The following is a 17,124-nucleotide window of genomic DNA, read 5'->3' as shown; positions in this document are numbered from 1 at the left end:
AAGTACCAAATAACAAAGTTTTCTGCCTAAAAAATGAACAGTACTTTAGCTTCAATGTCCTTAAAAGTTCATTTATTAGTGCGCAAAATTGTGAATTTATTAATAGTATACTGATTTTTTTCTCTTTTTGAAAAAAAGTGGTTATATAGTGGAAATATCTTGAATTTCAGTGGATTCACACTCTCAAATGCTCAGGAGGATGAATAAAAACCAGCAAAAAAAAAAAAAAATTCTGTTGCATTCTTCAATCAGAATTACCATGATTATGAATTTCTGACTAGTTAAAAAATATTCCTCTCATGCAAACTCAATTAAACCAATTCCTCCTTCTTATCCATTAAAAACCACAAATAATATTGCTGATAATACTGATGCACTTTCTTTTCAGTATTTTGCAGTGGTGAATTAATAAGCAATATTAAGTATTCTGTTGTCAACAATAATGATTTTGCACATGAATGTATTTGACACTATTATAGCTTTAAAAATTGTTTTTTTTTTTTATTAGTTTTGTGTATTTTCCAAATAGGTTTTTGTCATTTTGTTGATTTTTGTCTACATTATTTTTAAAATATTTTTTATTTCAGATTTCGTTTTAGTTGTTTTAATACATCAAGTTAAGCATAATGTTGGCAACTAGCTGAAATAAAATAAGTAATTTTTTTTTTTTTTTTAAATATTTTTTTATTTATGGTTTTAGTTTAAGTTTAAGAATAACAACCCTGGTTTCCAAAAGAAAAGACACTTTAAACTGATGAATTTGCAACAAATAAATTTATTTCCAATAAACAGATTCACATCTCTGACCCTCTGAGATATGTACACGATTCATTCAGCTCTGCTTTCAGTGTAACTACATGTTTAATAAAACTACAGATCACATAAATCAGAAAGACCGCCAACTCTTGAATATGATGATACAATTATTACACAACAACTACATGAACGGTGCAGAGAAAACCTGTTAAAATGAACTTCGACGCTGAGACAGAGGCTTCTGGGTAAGTCTTGTTTGGAAGCATTTATATCTGTGTTTTCTCTCCGAATAGAGCAGATGATGAAGTGTTTTCCTGATTTCACTCCGTTATTAAATAATAAAGATTCTACAGATTCAGTATTTTCAGTGTAAAATTAGACCAGAGCGATTCGTAAGGAAGATGAACATGAAAACAAGCAATTTCAGAATTTCACAAAGAACATGTCTGGGTTACATCTCACCCCAAAATTAAGAAATGAAGCATATTTTGCATTGTGACATTGCTTTCATGATAATCAAACACATTTTGAGTGCAACAAATACTAATATGATGCATCCTGACAATCTGAATAATAAATCAGGTGTTTACGAATTTGGGGGAATTGTGCTTTACTGTCATGACAATAACATCACAATCCTAAATATTTTAATGAACCTAAACCTAATAAAGTAGTAAAATGTAATTTTCTTTATTTTTTTACTTCTGATTTTTTTTTGGACGAAATGAAGCGATCAGACATCAAACAGCAGCGAGACATATGTTGTGCGTTTCTGCAGCTGAATCCAGAGTAAAATCTGGTGGAAGTTATGATCAAAATCAGTCTATATATGTGTTGTAGCCTTATCCAGTGTGATGAAATGATCATTAAAGAAAGATTAAACCTGTACTAAGTGTAAATAAACAGCATTTTACCATCTAAATCTTAATTAATAAACACCAACATATGCTGGAAACAATCACGCCTCAGAGAGTCATCAGGGTTGATGTGGGGCAGGTGCTTCTTACAAATAATTTAATGCAGATTTAATTTTTATTCTGAAAAAACAAAAAACACTGGTAACAAGTTAATAACCACTACATTATCCACTAAAATCTTAAAGTATAGAGAGAGAACGAAGACAAAGTGCTGACGTTTTACTTCTCAAAATATGCATATTTGCTAATGTAATAAGGCAAAGTTAGAAACACGTGAGTGAGGACAGGCCACAAAAACATCCTTATGATGGAAGAAACAGAAGAGAAACAGAAATCCAGTGTACAGCAGAGTCCAAAACATCTCATTTAAACCTGGATTATATACATTCACACAAATTACTGATCATGTGACTCTGTACTGACGGCCATTTTATTATTTTCACTGAAGCTCAAGATGCTCTTTGATCATCTCAAATAATAATTAGAATGATAAATTATTATCATTATATTTACATACATTTTCAATTGATGTACGGGTTTCAAAGTACATTTTTTTGATTACAAAAAAAACAAGCAAACAAATAAATCAAATTAAAAAGCATTTCTCTCAGTCTTTTGGACTCAACTGTACATCTGTGCAGAATGACCAAAAACAAAGATTTGTGGGGTAAGAAAGGTCCATGGAGAAGAAATGTAATTTCTCGTTCCCCACTGCCTTCTCTCTCTCTCTGTGTCTGTCTTTCACCACATCTGTCCTTTCCAATCGTCCATCTGATCAGTCTCTCTCCCTACAGAATCACTCACTGCTTCATTTCTCCTCTCTGCTCCATCATCCCCCTGTTTCTCCATCTCTCTCTCTCTCTCTCTCTCTCTCTCTCTCTCTCTCTCCCTGCAGAAATCAATGCTCCTCTCAATTAGAGGTCACAGAGCCGCTGCTGCAGCGTTACACTTTTCAATTACCAGGAGGATCCTGCAGCCCTCAGACACACACACACACACACACACACACACACTTATATTATTTATATATGCAAATTATATATAATTTTTAAGTATATATATACACACACACATACATACACATTTTGAGGTGAAAAATGGCGTGGATGTTTTCTTGAGATTCACCTATGAAAAGAACAGACCATGACAGAGAGAGAGAGAACAGGAAATGACCATAAACAACAAGGGACCTGTTACAGGAAATGGAAGACATGCTAACACTTCTAGATCATGTGACTCCATGGCAAAAGAAGCTAAAGGCATTTTAAAAACACACCAACAGAAGCGGTTTCTACTCTAACCATCCACACGCTGATAAATAACCATGAAACTGCGTTTACTCTTCGGATCGTTAAAGGCACGAGATATCGAAGGCTCTGAGTGGAGCGACGGATCGCCAGAGTAGCGTTATGAAGCGTAGGCACGAGCGACCCTGCAATGAGAGGGCAACCGCATGGGTCGAAGGTCAGAGACGCTTCCACTGCGGTTTCAGATGGGAGGCGCTGCGCAGCGGGAGTTTATCAAAGGAATGAACTTCTGTCATCACCTTTCAAACCCGTGTGACTTTCATTCTTCTGTGAAGACGTTTAATCCTATAAAATTAAGAGATAATGTGGAAAAAGTACTTTAAAATTGGGCCTTTTAGTATACAGTAATTGTACGGTGGACAGGGGTCAGCATGAGCACCCCGACTGGTCTGCGGCTATTCAGCCCCATACGCAACAAACTGCGACGCACTGTGGATTTAATATCAGCATCTGCACCAAATTACATATTTTTGCTCTGAATGAAACCGAGCTATTTTTTCTCATTATATCAGACTATATGAGCCATAAAAGTATCAAATATGATACCTAACAAAAAACATATATGCACACTTTTTAAAAAATGTTTAATTTCAAAAACTTGATGTCATTCACATGACTTGTGCAATATATTCAACTACATTCAGTCATATGATGCTTTAATGGTTTTTGGAGCTCAATATCTCCACAGAAGAAATGAAATCACGCAGGTTTGAAAGCACATGAATGAATGTGAACTATTCCTCTGAGGACGATCTGATGCACACACAGTTTTAGCACCATGTTTTGTTTTGTGTTTACACTGAAAAACTGGTTAATTTGTTCCACGCTGACTGTTTTTGCATTTTTTTCGGACTGCATTTAGTTGTTTAAGGGAAGACATGATCACATGCTAGGAAAAAAAAAAAAAACTGGACAGAAAGACCAAGTAAGAAAAACAAAAAGGCGAAGAGGTTTCAGCTGGAATGAATGCCGGGATTAGTGCATTTATCTTCAATTGTCACGGTCCGGCTTCCCCGACAACCTCCTCTCCGACCCGCACGGGTTCAAGCTAACCTAGAGCCGCCGCCTCGGTCCGGTCCTTCCAATCGGTGAGAGGGGAATGATGACACGGCTGCCGAGAGGTCAGAGGTCAGGGTTTCTGGCTGGCGAAAAAGGCCTTGGTCTGACCGCAGGTGGGGTTGACGCACAGCGGACAGCGGAGGGTGAGCTGGCGGGAACACGGCTCGTTGGACTTCAGATGGGACTGAACCAGATCAGCCAACGCCTGAGAGACAGACAGAGAGAGACTTTTTAAAGTACTTTTTCTCATTATCTCTTAATTACATTCAAAACTAAACAGTATAAATATTGATTTTATATGAAATGATCACGTGTGCTGCTGTAGAGACGCTCTTACCCTGAAGAACAGTGGATTTCCATTCAGAGATTCTGCTCGTCTGATGTTCTCCACTCCACACTGAAAACACATGACTCGGTCAACATTCACGTCACTACATCTGCATTACTGTACATGTACAGAGACAGAGACTTTTGAATGAAAATGTAATAATGGCTTTTCTTTTCATAATGACAAAATGAAGGTCGTGTTGATGGAAAAAATATATATATTTCAGTGTTACTTTTGTATTATTGATAAGTTGTTAATGCTTTGAATTTTTGTTTTTATTTTCATTTTAAAGTAATTTGATTCGTTTTTATTTTTAAATGTCTATATACTTTTATATATTTTTTAAATAAAAATGCATTTTTAAATAAAGTTTGTTTATTTGATTTGATTTCAGTTAATGTTTATTTTATTTCAAGTAATGAAAATGATTTCTTATAGTTTTTGTTTTAGTTAATAATAACCCTGGTGACATTATTGCTCAAAATGTGCACACAAACCCACATTTTACATTTTATGCCATATTAACAAATAATATCACAGTCCAAAGTTGCATATTATTTTAAGGTATCCTTGTTACAGTGTAATTATACACTACTTTTCAAAATTTTGGGGTTTTTAATGTTTTTGAAAGTCTCTTCTGCTCATCAAGGCTGAATTTATTTGATCAAAATATTTACAGTATATATACTGTATATATATAATATATATGTATATATATATATATATATATATATATATATATATATATATATACAGTAAAATTGTGAAATATTATTACAATGTAAAATATCTGTTTTCTATGTGAATATATAGTAAAGTGTAATTTATTCCTGTGATCAAAGCTGAATTTTCAGCATCATTACTCCAGTCTTCAGTGTCACATGATCCTTCAGAAATCATTCTAATATGATGATTTGCTGCTCAAGAAACATTTCTGACTATTATCAATGTTGAAAACAGTTCATATTTTTGTGGAAACATCATACATTTGATTTTTCAGGATTCTTTGATGAATAGAAAGTTCAAATGAACAGCATTTATTTGAAATTAAAAAACTTTTGTAATATTATAAATGTCTTTACTGTCACTTTTGATCAATTTAATGTGTCATAAATAGAAGTATTAATTTCTTTCAGAAAAATTAAAACTGACCCCAAACTTTTGAACGGTAGTGTATTTAATTTAGTAAGTGTACTTACTATACGGTTAGGGTTTGGTTTACGTTTAGTTGCATGTCGTTGTGCATAATTTACTTTTATAACTACAGTAAGTACATGTAACTTGTGTAACAAGGACACTGTAAAATAAATCAAGTCCTGATGATCACACAGTAAATCCCACATCTACACGGAGAGCCGGCGTGAAGCGGCACAGATCCAGAAGATCAGAGAGGAGGGAATCTCCTGATCGGATGGGATCGGTCTCCTGCTGCAGACGGACGGATGAGGGCGACAGATCGATCACACACTAATGCTGTAGCCGGAGGGCAAACGCACCGACTGCACCGCATGAGTCTGGGAAACACGCTCATCTTCACCCTCGGACTCTTCAGAACTGCAGCGGTGGTCGATGAGTCTCAGATATGAGTGCAGAGGTGAAGGGTCAAAGATCAGCTCAGCTCACGGTTAATAACAGACGCTACAGTGACGGGAATCAACTAACCTTCAGTAGTTCAGTACTAGAGTAGGTGGAGAGTGAAGGTAGATCAGCTGTTCTCATGATTGAGGAGATTTTGAAGTTACAAGCTACTGTAAAAGGTACCAGTGTACCGTGACAAAGCATGTTTTTTTTTCTAGTGGTTATTATACACTGGTTATTATAGTTTATATAGTTGTAAACATGGATATTTTTCCTACAAAAAGCCATGGCTTCACTTCAGAAGGTCTTTATTAACCCAGTGGAGTTGTATGGATTATTTTTATGATGGATGGATGTGCTTTTTTTGGGCTTCAAAATGTAATATTACCATTCACTCCCATTATAAAGTTTGGAAGAGCCAGAATATTTTTTAATATAACTCTGATTGTGTTCGTCTGAAATAAGATAGTCGTATACACCTAGGATGGCTTGAAGGTGAGTAAATCGTGGAATAATTTTCATTTTTGGGTGAACTATCCCTTTAAATACTGCTGGTCATCATTACCGTATATAAAGTATAAATACTACCGTCAGATAAATGAGGTGTTTAAGTTGTGTATTCTAGGTTTTCTAGTTGTATCTGTTCATTCTTATTATACAATATGAAAAATATTTACAATAGAATGATATAAATACATTTTATTATTGTATTACTACTACTAATAATATATTAGTATTATATAAGTAGTATATTATATAATAGCAATATATTATAATAGTAATATATTATACATATATAAATATAATTGTTATTAATAATAAGAACATTATTAATATTAAGTATAATTACTATTAATATACATAGTATTACTCTAAATTATAATATAACAACGATATACATACATATATAATAAATATATTATACATATTATTATTATTATTAAGAAAAAATATTGTGCAAGTATAAAATATTACTTTAAATGTTTAATACAATATGAAAAAAAAAAAAAAAAAAATATATATATATATATATATATATATATATAAAAGCATCATACATATATATTTATACATACATGTATTAACATATATAACACATTATATATATATATATATATATATCTACTACTACTACTACTACTACTAATAATAATAATAATACAAATAGTATTACTCTTAAATTTATATGTAGCATGTTACATGTAGCTTGGCTGTTGACTACTTTAAATTATAAGGAGCTTCACTGAAACTGTCAAAAACTTCACTGAAATTCTCACACACACACACACACACACACACACACACTCTCACCTCTTCTCCGAGGATCTGTGAGTACTCGATGTCGAGTTCGTGCAGAGTTTCGATGTGGTCGCTGGTGAAAGCGATGGGCACCAGCAGGAGATTCTTCTTCCCGCGCTGACACAGGCCCTTGATGACCTCATCAGTCTGCGGCCCCAGCCACGCCATCGGCCCCACCTACAGGAGCCCAGAAGGGACACAATTCACATCACCTTCACACGCAGAGCTCAGCTATGGAAGCCCATCTCCACCACATAAGAAAAAAATTATGCTTTTATAAATAATAATTATGCCACAAAAAAAAAGACATACTAAATTGAAATTATAACATAGTATGTCGAAATTATGATTTAAAAAGACTGAGTTTTTATGTCAATTTCAACTATCATAATTAAGATTTACCAAAGCATGATTTTATTTCTGATGTGGCAGAAATGGGCTTCAATACTCAGCTCTATTCTAAGACTCATTAAGAATGTTAGTGCAGTTACAGCAAATGACCACTAGATGCCTCTGTTTATCAGCTGGTCTAAAACTACAGTATCGAAATCATTACAAGAAAAAACACCAGGGGAACAGATACTGAGTGAAAAGTTTACTCAATTTACTGACTTTATCTGAAACATACTTGTTATTTTCACTTAAGTACCAAAAACATACTTGAATGAAAATAAAAAAGTGTGACTAAGTATTTAAAAAATAAATTTTTTATGACTCTGAATCATCTTCTTAAAAAATATTTTGTCAGACAGACAAAATATCTTTGGGTTGAAGAGGGAAAACAAAAAATGATGAAGAAAATAAGGTTACACTTTATTTTACAGTGACGTAATTATATTGTAATTACTCAAATAAGTACTGTGTAATATTAATTAACTACATGTCCATACTATAGAGTTAATGTTAGGGTTTGGTTTAGGGTTATATACTTGTAATTATGCATAATAATACTGTTATTACTATAGTAAGAACATGCAGTAATGTGTAACTACGTCACCTTAAAATAAAGTGTTACCGAAAATAATCTGCAAAAATGTAACGAGACCTTTTCAAGTCAGAAAATAAAATTGTAGGGAGTTCAGAAACGTAACCAAGTAAAAGTACAAGTAGAGTACTAGAATAAAGTAGAGATCGCCCAAAATAATATTAAAAAAATATTACTATTTACACCCCTGAAAAACAATCATTACATGAGGTTTAATAATATCTGGATGTGTGTCTCAACAGGTCATGTTAGAGTTAAAATCTTTGCATTTTGAATTTTTTTTTTTCTGTTTCTGAAGTGAAATGCAGAAGCCAATTCAATCAGCTGCAACTGTATATTTCCTTACATTTTATGCACATTTTGAGATATAAATGCTGGATGAAATCGCAAGGATGAGCATAAAATCTAACTTCTCCAGAAGTGACGATTTTGTCTTGAACACATAGGATGGAAATGCTGCTTTATTGTTTGTTGCGATATTCCAAGTTAAATTCACAACTTCGGATGGAAACATAGCTATTGACATGAAGCGATCGTGACCTTTGACTGCCAGACGAGTCTGTAGGGGTTACAGTGGCCTAACCGGTCCATCACCCTCTGAACTGTAGCGCCAACCTCCTGTGGGTACGGATCGCCCCTGTTCACCACCTAAACACACACACACACACACACACACTTTATTAGTTTTTATTCTAAACAACAAACGAACGCATCAGACATTCAGTGTGACTCACAGAGAGCGGCAGCGAGTGAGCCGAGAACAGAATCACCACGTCATCTCTCTTCTCCGGAGGAAACTTCTCCAGCTCGTTACGAACGTGTTCAGCAAAACACTGAAAGAAACCACAAACATCACCTTTAATCGCAGCTAGAGACGTTACATAACAGGAATAGTTTACTAAGATTAAAAAAGATTTTTTACAGTGTGTGCATATGTTACCTCAACCAGTAGAGGGTGTGTCGGCCACCTGTCAATCACACTCCAGCGCATCTTTGGCCTGTCAGTGCGGTTGCTGTAGTATCTGTATATAGCGTTCAGACTGCTGCCTGTCACACACATTCACAGATCACACTTCAGATGCATCAGAAAGATGATTTTATGAAACATGTAGCAATTACAAAACCTAAGGGTCAAATTTACTATCAGTATTTAAAAAGACCATTATGTTCTTGTTCAAAATCTTGATGTTGTTTTTGGGCTACACTAGATTGAGTGTTGATTGTATTCTCCATTGTTGCAGCTCCTCTCTTCCCAGTCTGTCAGTAACGCTCTGTTTAGTTCCTGTCTCTATGAAGCCCCTCCTTCTGAAAATCACAATGTGCTCTGATTGGTCAGCTGGAGCAGTGTGTTGTGATTGGTCAAGCACTTCAAGCATGTTTGGGAAAAGTCCCACCCCTTACCATAACCACTAGTTTCAACACACTACTAACTAACTCAACCAGGCCCCACCCCTTTATTCTGCGTATGAATTATTTAAATGAGGAATATTGTGAAGAAAACTCAAGACTACAAATGGAGGCGTTTCAGGGAGTTCAGAAACACTGACACTGATATAGAGAAGAACTCCCGCTGGAGGGACTGTGTGCTTTCGAACATTTCGAACAAGCCCCCTAACTACTGATTGTCTCTCTCTCTCTCTCTCTCTTCTCCCCCATCATGAGTGGACACGCCCCTACCGCTCTCTCTAATCCCCCATCATGAGTGGACACGCCCCCTACTGCTGATTAGCTCACTATCCTCATCCATCATGAGTGGACATGCCCCCTACCGCTGATTGGCTCGTTCTCTCTCCTCCCCCATCATGAGTGGACACGCCCCCTACTGCTGATTGGCTCGCTCTCTCTAATCCCCCACCATGAGTGGACACGCCCCCTACTGCTGATTGGCTCGCTCTCTCTCCTCCCCCACCATGAGTGGACACACCCCTACTGCTGATTGGCTCACTCTCCTCACCTATCATGAGTGGACATGCTCCCTACTGCTGATTGGCTCGCTCTCCTCACCCATCATGAGTGGACACGCCCCCTACTGCTGATTGGCTCGCTCTCCTCACCCATCATGAGTGGACACGCCCCCTACTGCTGATTGGCTCGCTCTCTCTCCTCACCCATCATGAGTGGACACGCCCCCTACTGCTGATTGGCTCACTCTCCTCACCCATCATGAGTGGACACGCCCCCTACTGCTGACTGGCTCACTCTCCTCACCCATCATGAGTGGACACGCCCCCTACTGCTGACTGGCTCGCTCTCTCTCCTCCCCCATCATGAGTGGACACGCCCCCTACTGCTGATTGGCTACAAGTGTGTTGTGCTGCTCAGTCTGATCTACTTTCAACAGCGTTTCTCAGAAATCGCTTACTGCGCCTTTAATTTACACACTGTCAGTAGAACAGCCGCAGAACTATCCACTCCCATCTGGGCTTTTATGGGATTGTTAATTTGCGGTGTTTATTAATCTAGCCCTAACTATTTTAAATGCTTAAACTCATCAAGATAAACACTGCTGTATGCGAGTGTCACCTGTGGTGGAGCAGCTGTATTGTGGGTACTGTGTAAAGGCCACGGCTCTCTCGACTTCATCCTTCTCCATCTGCTCGATGGCTTCCTCAGTCAGAGGATGAACGTACCGGAAACCGATATAAAACTTATGAGGAGCTACACAAACACACAGAGACAGACGATTAACATTAATTATCTCTGTCACATTTTATCACACACATTAATTATCTCTGGCACATTTCATCTTCAGTTTGTCGTTTTTTGTACTTTGTTGCTTTTTGTTAAACTTGATTGCTAGTTGCTTAGATTATACTGCAGTTTTTACTCCATTATATATTACTTTTTTATTTTGCACCAGTGTTACTAGTTTTATTAATATTTTTAATTTATATGTTTAGTTTTCATATTCATTTTAGTTTAACTTTTAAATTGTGCTTTTGTAATTTTATTTATTTATTTTTAAATATTGCTATTTAGGTTTCATTTGTTTTAGTTTTAGTTTATTAATTGGAAATGAATAAAAACTAAATTATTTCAGTGCTTCAACTTAAACTTATTTCAGTTTATTGCCAAGGCTTTTCGTTTAGTTTACATTTTTCAACTAATATTTATATATTATTTTATTTCAGCTTTATTTCAATTATTAGAAATGTTTTAATAGTTTTAGTCAACAATAATAATCCCGTTTTGCACAATTAATATTTTAATCTCTTTTGCTGATATTATCAGATTTATTTGTTATTATCATACTATTTATTATTATTATTATACTATTCCAATATTTTACTATGAACTGAGAGTTCATATTATTTGTTCATTCATTTATTTGTTTATTTGAACACATGATGTTTTGGAGTGAAATTCAAGTATTCAAGCATTTTTATTACATTTGTTGATAGCTACTCTCTTGTTTTTTTTTATTTAATATTAATTAATTTTTCTAAAGGATTATTTTATAGTTATTTCTTATTTTTATTGTAATTTATTTTATACAGCTATTTTACTGTACATTGAGAGTAATTTATTAGTTTACTTGAACACATGATGTTTTGGGATGACATTACAGCAGATATTTCATGAGCAGGTTACTGTGGATCACAACTAAATCTTATCTGTTCACGACAAACTGAAGTCATTCATGAGTTTATCAGAGGTGTGTGTGTGTGTGAGACACTCCTCTGAGGTTCATCTATCATTCTCACACACACTCTCATATCAGCACTCAACACTGACTGCCTATCTTTTCAACAAAGATGACAGTTTGTCTGTTCGGCTCTGATTATTTTATGATCCGTTACAAAAAGGCACCATCAGACAGTCTGTCAGTATGAGCATTAGAATTTGAACCTCGAACCTTGCTTTGATATTTTATATGGCACAGACCTCACAAACAGAAGCTGTATGTTTCCATTTATAAAGACAATTCATACTGTTGAATATGAATACTGTGTAAAATATAATTTTTAAATATTTCTATTAAACTCTTAAAAATAAAGGTTCTTTATTGGTGTTCATGAAGACCTTTTAACATCCTTAGAACCTTTAAATTGCACAAAAGGTTATTAATTATCCGGTTATCAAAATGTTCTTAGAACTAAGAAAAAATGGTTATTTTAAGAATTGCTCACTGAAAGGAACCAAAATGATTGTTCTACGGAATCGCTGTGAGAACTCCATCTTGGAACCTTTATGTTTAAGAGTGTATTACATATGCATTTAAAGGTCAACCCTGCGCTCTCACCTGTCTCTGGACACATTTCGTCAAGGAGTTTGACCATTCCTTCCCCCTGCATGGTGGTCCAGGCTTTGATGGGAGACCCTCCTCCGATCTTGCTGTACTGCTCTTGGATCTTTGGTGTGCGTCTTTTGGCAATGAAAGGGCCGAGTTTACTGCAACAGACACAAAACGGACGTATTTGAGAAGGTCTAAAAGATGCGACTTTTCTCTTCAACAATTTTTTGAGTCTTACTTTTGCACAGGAAGTTGCATGAGGTCTGTGTCCATGAAGAGCCGCAAGAGAAAATCATGCACGTCTTCGAGTTTCTCCGGGCCGCCCATGTTCAACATCAGAATCCCTGTTTTGGGTTTTCTGCAGATGAAATGAATGGTTTTGACTAATGGAAGGAGATAGAGTGAGAACTAAACAGGGCCTAAGACGGAGCCCTGAGGAGAACAAAACAGGGCCCAAGACGGAGCCCTGAGGAGAACTAAACAGGGCCCAAGACGGAGCCCTGAGGCACACCGCATGTACATGCAGCAAAGGAGGAGGTGAAGTTTTCAATTGCTACAGAAAAAAGTTCTCCCCTTAAGACAGAATGAGAGGCGTTTCAAAGATGGCCACTGAGTGAAATGACTTGCCTGAAAGGGACTTTGGCTCTACTGCTCCAAAGCATCAGTAATAGATGGTTTAACCATATGTTGTTTGTTTAAGTTTTGTTTTTGAGCATGTGTGATCATGTGATTTCCCAGCAGGCGTTGAGGAAGTGAGTGTTTAATTGTACCTGTTCTCTTGAGTCTCCGGAGTGGGTGAACTGGCAAATGCAGCTGCTGCGGCCGTCGACTGTCGTCTGAGAAACGCGCTCGTGCACAAACTCACGGAGGGACTGCGTCTGACCACTGACAAACACACAACATGAGGAAACATTATCCTGCAGTCACAAATGGTGGAGGAAACAGATGCAGGACAAGAGCAAATGCACATTAAATATGGTTTTGCATTTCAAATTTCAAACAATAAGTAAATGAATTAATTTTTTGCAATGCGCACAAAGACAAACTTTAACAATCCACACAAGCCTTGTTAAAAAATCTGTATGATATCAAAACTACATAATGATTATGAGTCTTTATTTGATTTGATGCCCAGTGCAGAATTAAAGCTTTTATAGTTCATTTAAAATAGTCGCAGCATTAATAGTCTTTTTTAGTGTGAAATGTCATACTTTTTTAAATTATGAAGGCTCAAAACTGCATGAATAAATACATACATAATATGAAAATAAATGAAGGAATATATGACTTGATAAAACAAATACAGTCTATTTTATTTAGGCCTGAATTTTTTTTCATTACTTTTTTTTTTTTTTTTTAAACAACAAACGTACTTTAAACATGATTTTGGAGACCAAAGTCATGGGGGGAAATAAAAAATATATATTTTGCATATAGTGAATGAATTAATTTTTGCATTGTGCACACTTTACAAATCCTCCCAAGCCTTGTTAAAAATCTGTATGATATCAAAACTACATAATTACTGATTATGAGTCTGTATTTCATTTGATGCCCAGTGCAGAATTAAAGCAGCCGTTTTATTCATTTAAAATAGATGCAGCATTAAGTCTTTTTTTAGTGTGAAATGTCATATTTTTAATTATGGAGTCTCAAAACTGCATAAATAAATAAATTGATACAACAAACAGTGAATTTTTAAGTATATTTAGGCCTGATTTTTTTTTTTTGCATTATTTACAACAAATGCATATTAAACATGGTTTTGCAGATCAAAATTATGGGGGAAAAAAAAAATATATATATTTTGCATTTTGATAATATTTTCAATGCTAGTTAAGTCATTATATTATTTTTTATGTTCATTATACCATTATTTAAATTTTAATTATTACATTCATTATTCATTATGTTATTTTAACAGCATATCACGATTAGTACGATCATATAATATTACATCTAATTTAGTCTATATTCTTTAGGACTAAACATAACACCCGTGGCATGTATGATGTAATAAAGAAATACATAAAAGCATATAATATTTACATGCGTCTAGTTTCAAAGCGCTGCAGTAGCGCCGCGCGGCCGCTTGTAGTCGCTGTTGGCGCAGTTACGCAAGTTGTGAAAGCGCGTGTTGTGTAACATAATGTTTAACGCCACGGAAACTTTAATTCGTGGTTTTAGTTGACGATTCGCGCGTGTGAACCTCATGCACTCATTTCACGTTACACTCTTTAATGCAGATGTGAAAATACAGGCGCTATCTGTGCGAATATTCAGTGAAGAGGTGAAAAACTGCAGGTAGAAAACAGAGGAAAGTCACGGAGACACTTTAACCTTCATGAACAGAGCTGACATAAACACAGCATATTTCAGCCCTCATACTGTTCATTCTGCATGATTAATTACATACATGATTATATAATCATCTCAATGAATGAATGTCATGTGTGTATTTAGATTCATAAACACACTTACGCTGCATGAGCCGGCACGCGCCTCCCAAAACCGCCATTATTTACCGCTCTGTTGTAAAGTCTCCTCGTATTCCAACGGCAGAAAACAGAGAAGTGATTAAACTGCAGATTTAGAGCGCTTACTTCTCTCTTCTGTCTCTCTAAAGCGCTGAAATTCCGATATAGAGCTGCTGATCGGTGTCACTGTTATCACGGCGTGATGACGCACGCACGCTCGCCCCGCCCCCGCGTACACACCCTCCCGTACGTCAGCACGTCAGGACAGGAGTGACGTGTGTTTGTGTAAAATTAGCTTTTAGCTTCATTTGCACGAATCAAACAGAACAAAAACAAACTTTACCAGTCCATACAAGCCATGTTAGACATCTGTATGATATCAAAACTGCATCATGATCACAGAGTCCAGCATGTTTCTGTTTTTAGCGTGAAATGCCATATATTTTAATTATGGAAGCTCAAACATGCGTAAATAAATAAATAATACGTAAATAAAGGACTACATGACATGTTAAAATAAATACAATGAATGTTTAATTAAATTTAGGCCTGAATTTATTCTTGTACTATTTTTATTCCTTCATTTATTTTATTTGCTACATTTACATTTATTTATTTATTTATGCAGGTTATGGCCTCCATATTTATTCCTCTCACATCACTTGTTTTTCCTGATCTAGGTTTTGACTGCTTTTTTAATTACAAGGAAGTGAAAAGCAAAGATATTGCAGCTGTTTTTTTAGCAGGTATTTCCTGTTGTAACCGGTTCTACTACAACAAGCCATAAAATATAAACTGTTTTCTCAATTACTTTACCAAACCAACACATTTTTTGTTTTGTTATTCGGTTTGTAATTAACAATTAAAATCGGTTCAGTTAAATTTAGTAGTGTGTTGAAACTGGCGGTTATGGTAAGGGGCGGGACATTTCCCCAAACACACTGGAAGCGCTTTGACCAATCACAACACACTGCTCCAGCAGACCAATCAGAGCACATTGTGCTTTTCAGAAGGAGGGGCTTCATAGAGACAGGAACTAAACAGAGCGTTACTTGTGGAGTCAAAATCATGCCATATAGTTTTGAAAAGAGTATTGCAAAAAAAGAAAGAAAAAAGTTTTGCAAACAAAAATAGAGAATCACAAAAGAAAAAGAAAATATTGAGAGAAAACATAAGTGTGAGCTTGAGATACCATTTTCCCTAAAGTGCGTTTCACTTCATGTCAGTTTTTACATGGGGTGGAGTCAAGAAACTGGGGCGTGTTCAGCGGACCTGGCCACGCCTCCCTCCAAGTGACGCCATCTGCTTGAGACGCGGATCAGCACAGACGAAGGCAACATCGCTGAGGCATGTTTTCCTTGTAAGCTTAAAAAATTTAAGCTTGCGTCTTTTTACTGATAGTCTGTCAAGTTAATTACATTCTGTAACTTTGAACTAATGTAAACAGAGTTTGCCGGCGTCCTCCCGCGGGTTAACAGTTTAAATTTGTTTTAAGCAAACACTAGTAATACACATTTAGTTAACAAAACGAAACCATAAACATTTTAATGTTAGTAAAAGTGTGAGTACAACGAAACGATCCAATCACATGCCTCTCAGCGATGTTGCCTTCGTCTGTGCTGATCTGCGTCTCGAGCAGATGGCGTCACTTGGAGGGAGGCGTGGCCAGGTCCGCTGAACACGCCCCAGTTTCTTGACTCCACCCCCATGTCAAAACAGTGCCATGAAGGGAAATGCACAGAAAAGTGAAGCGCAAAGGGAAAACGGTATCGCGAGCTCACACTTGACTGAAATGCAGAATAAATGGAGTGTTGAAAATGAATTAGTAGGTGTGATCATGGAAAATATGTTGCAGATAAAATAGGATCATAAGCTTCTTTTACAGCAGTCATTGATTTTTGCAATTAATTATATCTTAATTCTTGCAATTCTTTACTTTTGTTTGCAAAACTTTTTTTCTCTCAATACTTTTTCTTTTGCAAAATTATATGGCATGACAGACTGGGAAGAGAGGAACTGCAAAAATGGAGAATATGAGGAAAATAATCAACATTCAAGCAGGAAAACCAGTTCTAGTAGAGCCCGAAAACAACATCAAGACTTTGAACATAACAGGTAAAAAGCCCACAGCAGTGCAGTTGAGCTTCTCTCTGGTGCCCTCTAATGGAATCAAACACAAGTGCA

At 36.0% G+C, this 17,124-nt stretch overlaps 1 protein-coding gene across 2 annotated transcripts; it reads right to left on the bottom strand.

Annotated features, from left to right (window-relative positions):
* Positions 1–755: 755 nt before the first annotated feature.
* On the bottom strand, positions 756–15,181 carry fech (ferrochelatase). 2 transcript variants are annotated; one of them, XR_007927132.1, is made up of 12 exons: positions 14,945–15,181; positions 13,234–13,348; positions 12,702–12,821; positions 12,473–12,621; positions 10,753–10,887; positions 9,170–9,276; positions 8,964–9,062; positions 8,770–8,877; positions 7,257–7,421; positions 4,377–4,436; positions 4,034–4,244; positions 756–2,798 (listed from the first exon to the last, which is right to left on the bottom strand). XR_007927132.1 is itself a non-coding variant. In XM_051877649.1 (11 exons), exons 1-11 carry the CDS (start codon positions 14,979–14,981, stop codon positions 4,110–4,112), a joined length of 1,230 nt encoding a protein of 409 aa, XP_051733609.1. In that variant the 5' UTR covers positions 14,982–15,181; the 3' UTR covers positions 756–4,109. The 2 variants fall into 2 exon arrangements, 1 of the variants encoding a protein (XP_051733609.1); XM_051877649.1 differs by having other exon boundaries at positions 756–4,244.
* Between the last annotated feature and the right edge of the window lie 1,943 nt (positions 15,182–17,124).

Source organism: Ctenopharyngodon idella, chromosome 21 (assembly GCF_019924925.1).
Source record: "Ctenopharyngodon idella isolate HZGC_01 chromosome 21, HZGC01, whole genome shotgun sequence".
In the NCBI taxonomy this organism is placed as follows: Eukaryota; Metazoa; Chordata; class Actinopteri; order Cypriniformes; family Xenocyprididae; genus Ctenopharyngodon; species Ctenopharyngodon idella.
Note: the sequence above shows the minus strand (reverse complement) of the source record. Positions and strands in the feature narration are given on the sequence as shown.

Coding starts and splice junctions, on each gene's coding strand:
- fech (XM_051877649.1), bottom strand. CDS start 14,981: ATGGCGGTTTTGGGAGGCGCGTGCCGGCTCATGCAGC. Junction 12,822..13,233: donor CCGGAGACTCAAGAGAACAG/GTACAATTAAAC, acceptor TTTCATCTGCAG/AAAACCCAAAACAGGGATTC. Junction 12,622..12,701: donor ATGCAACTTCCTGTGCAAAA/GTAAGACTCAAA, acceptor TGTCTGTTGCAG/TAAACTCGGCCCTTTCATTG.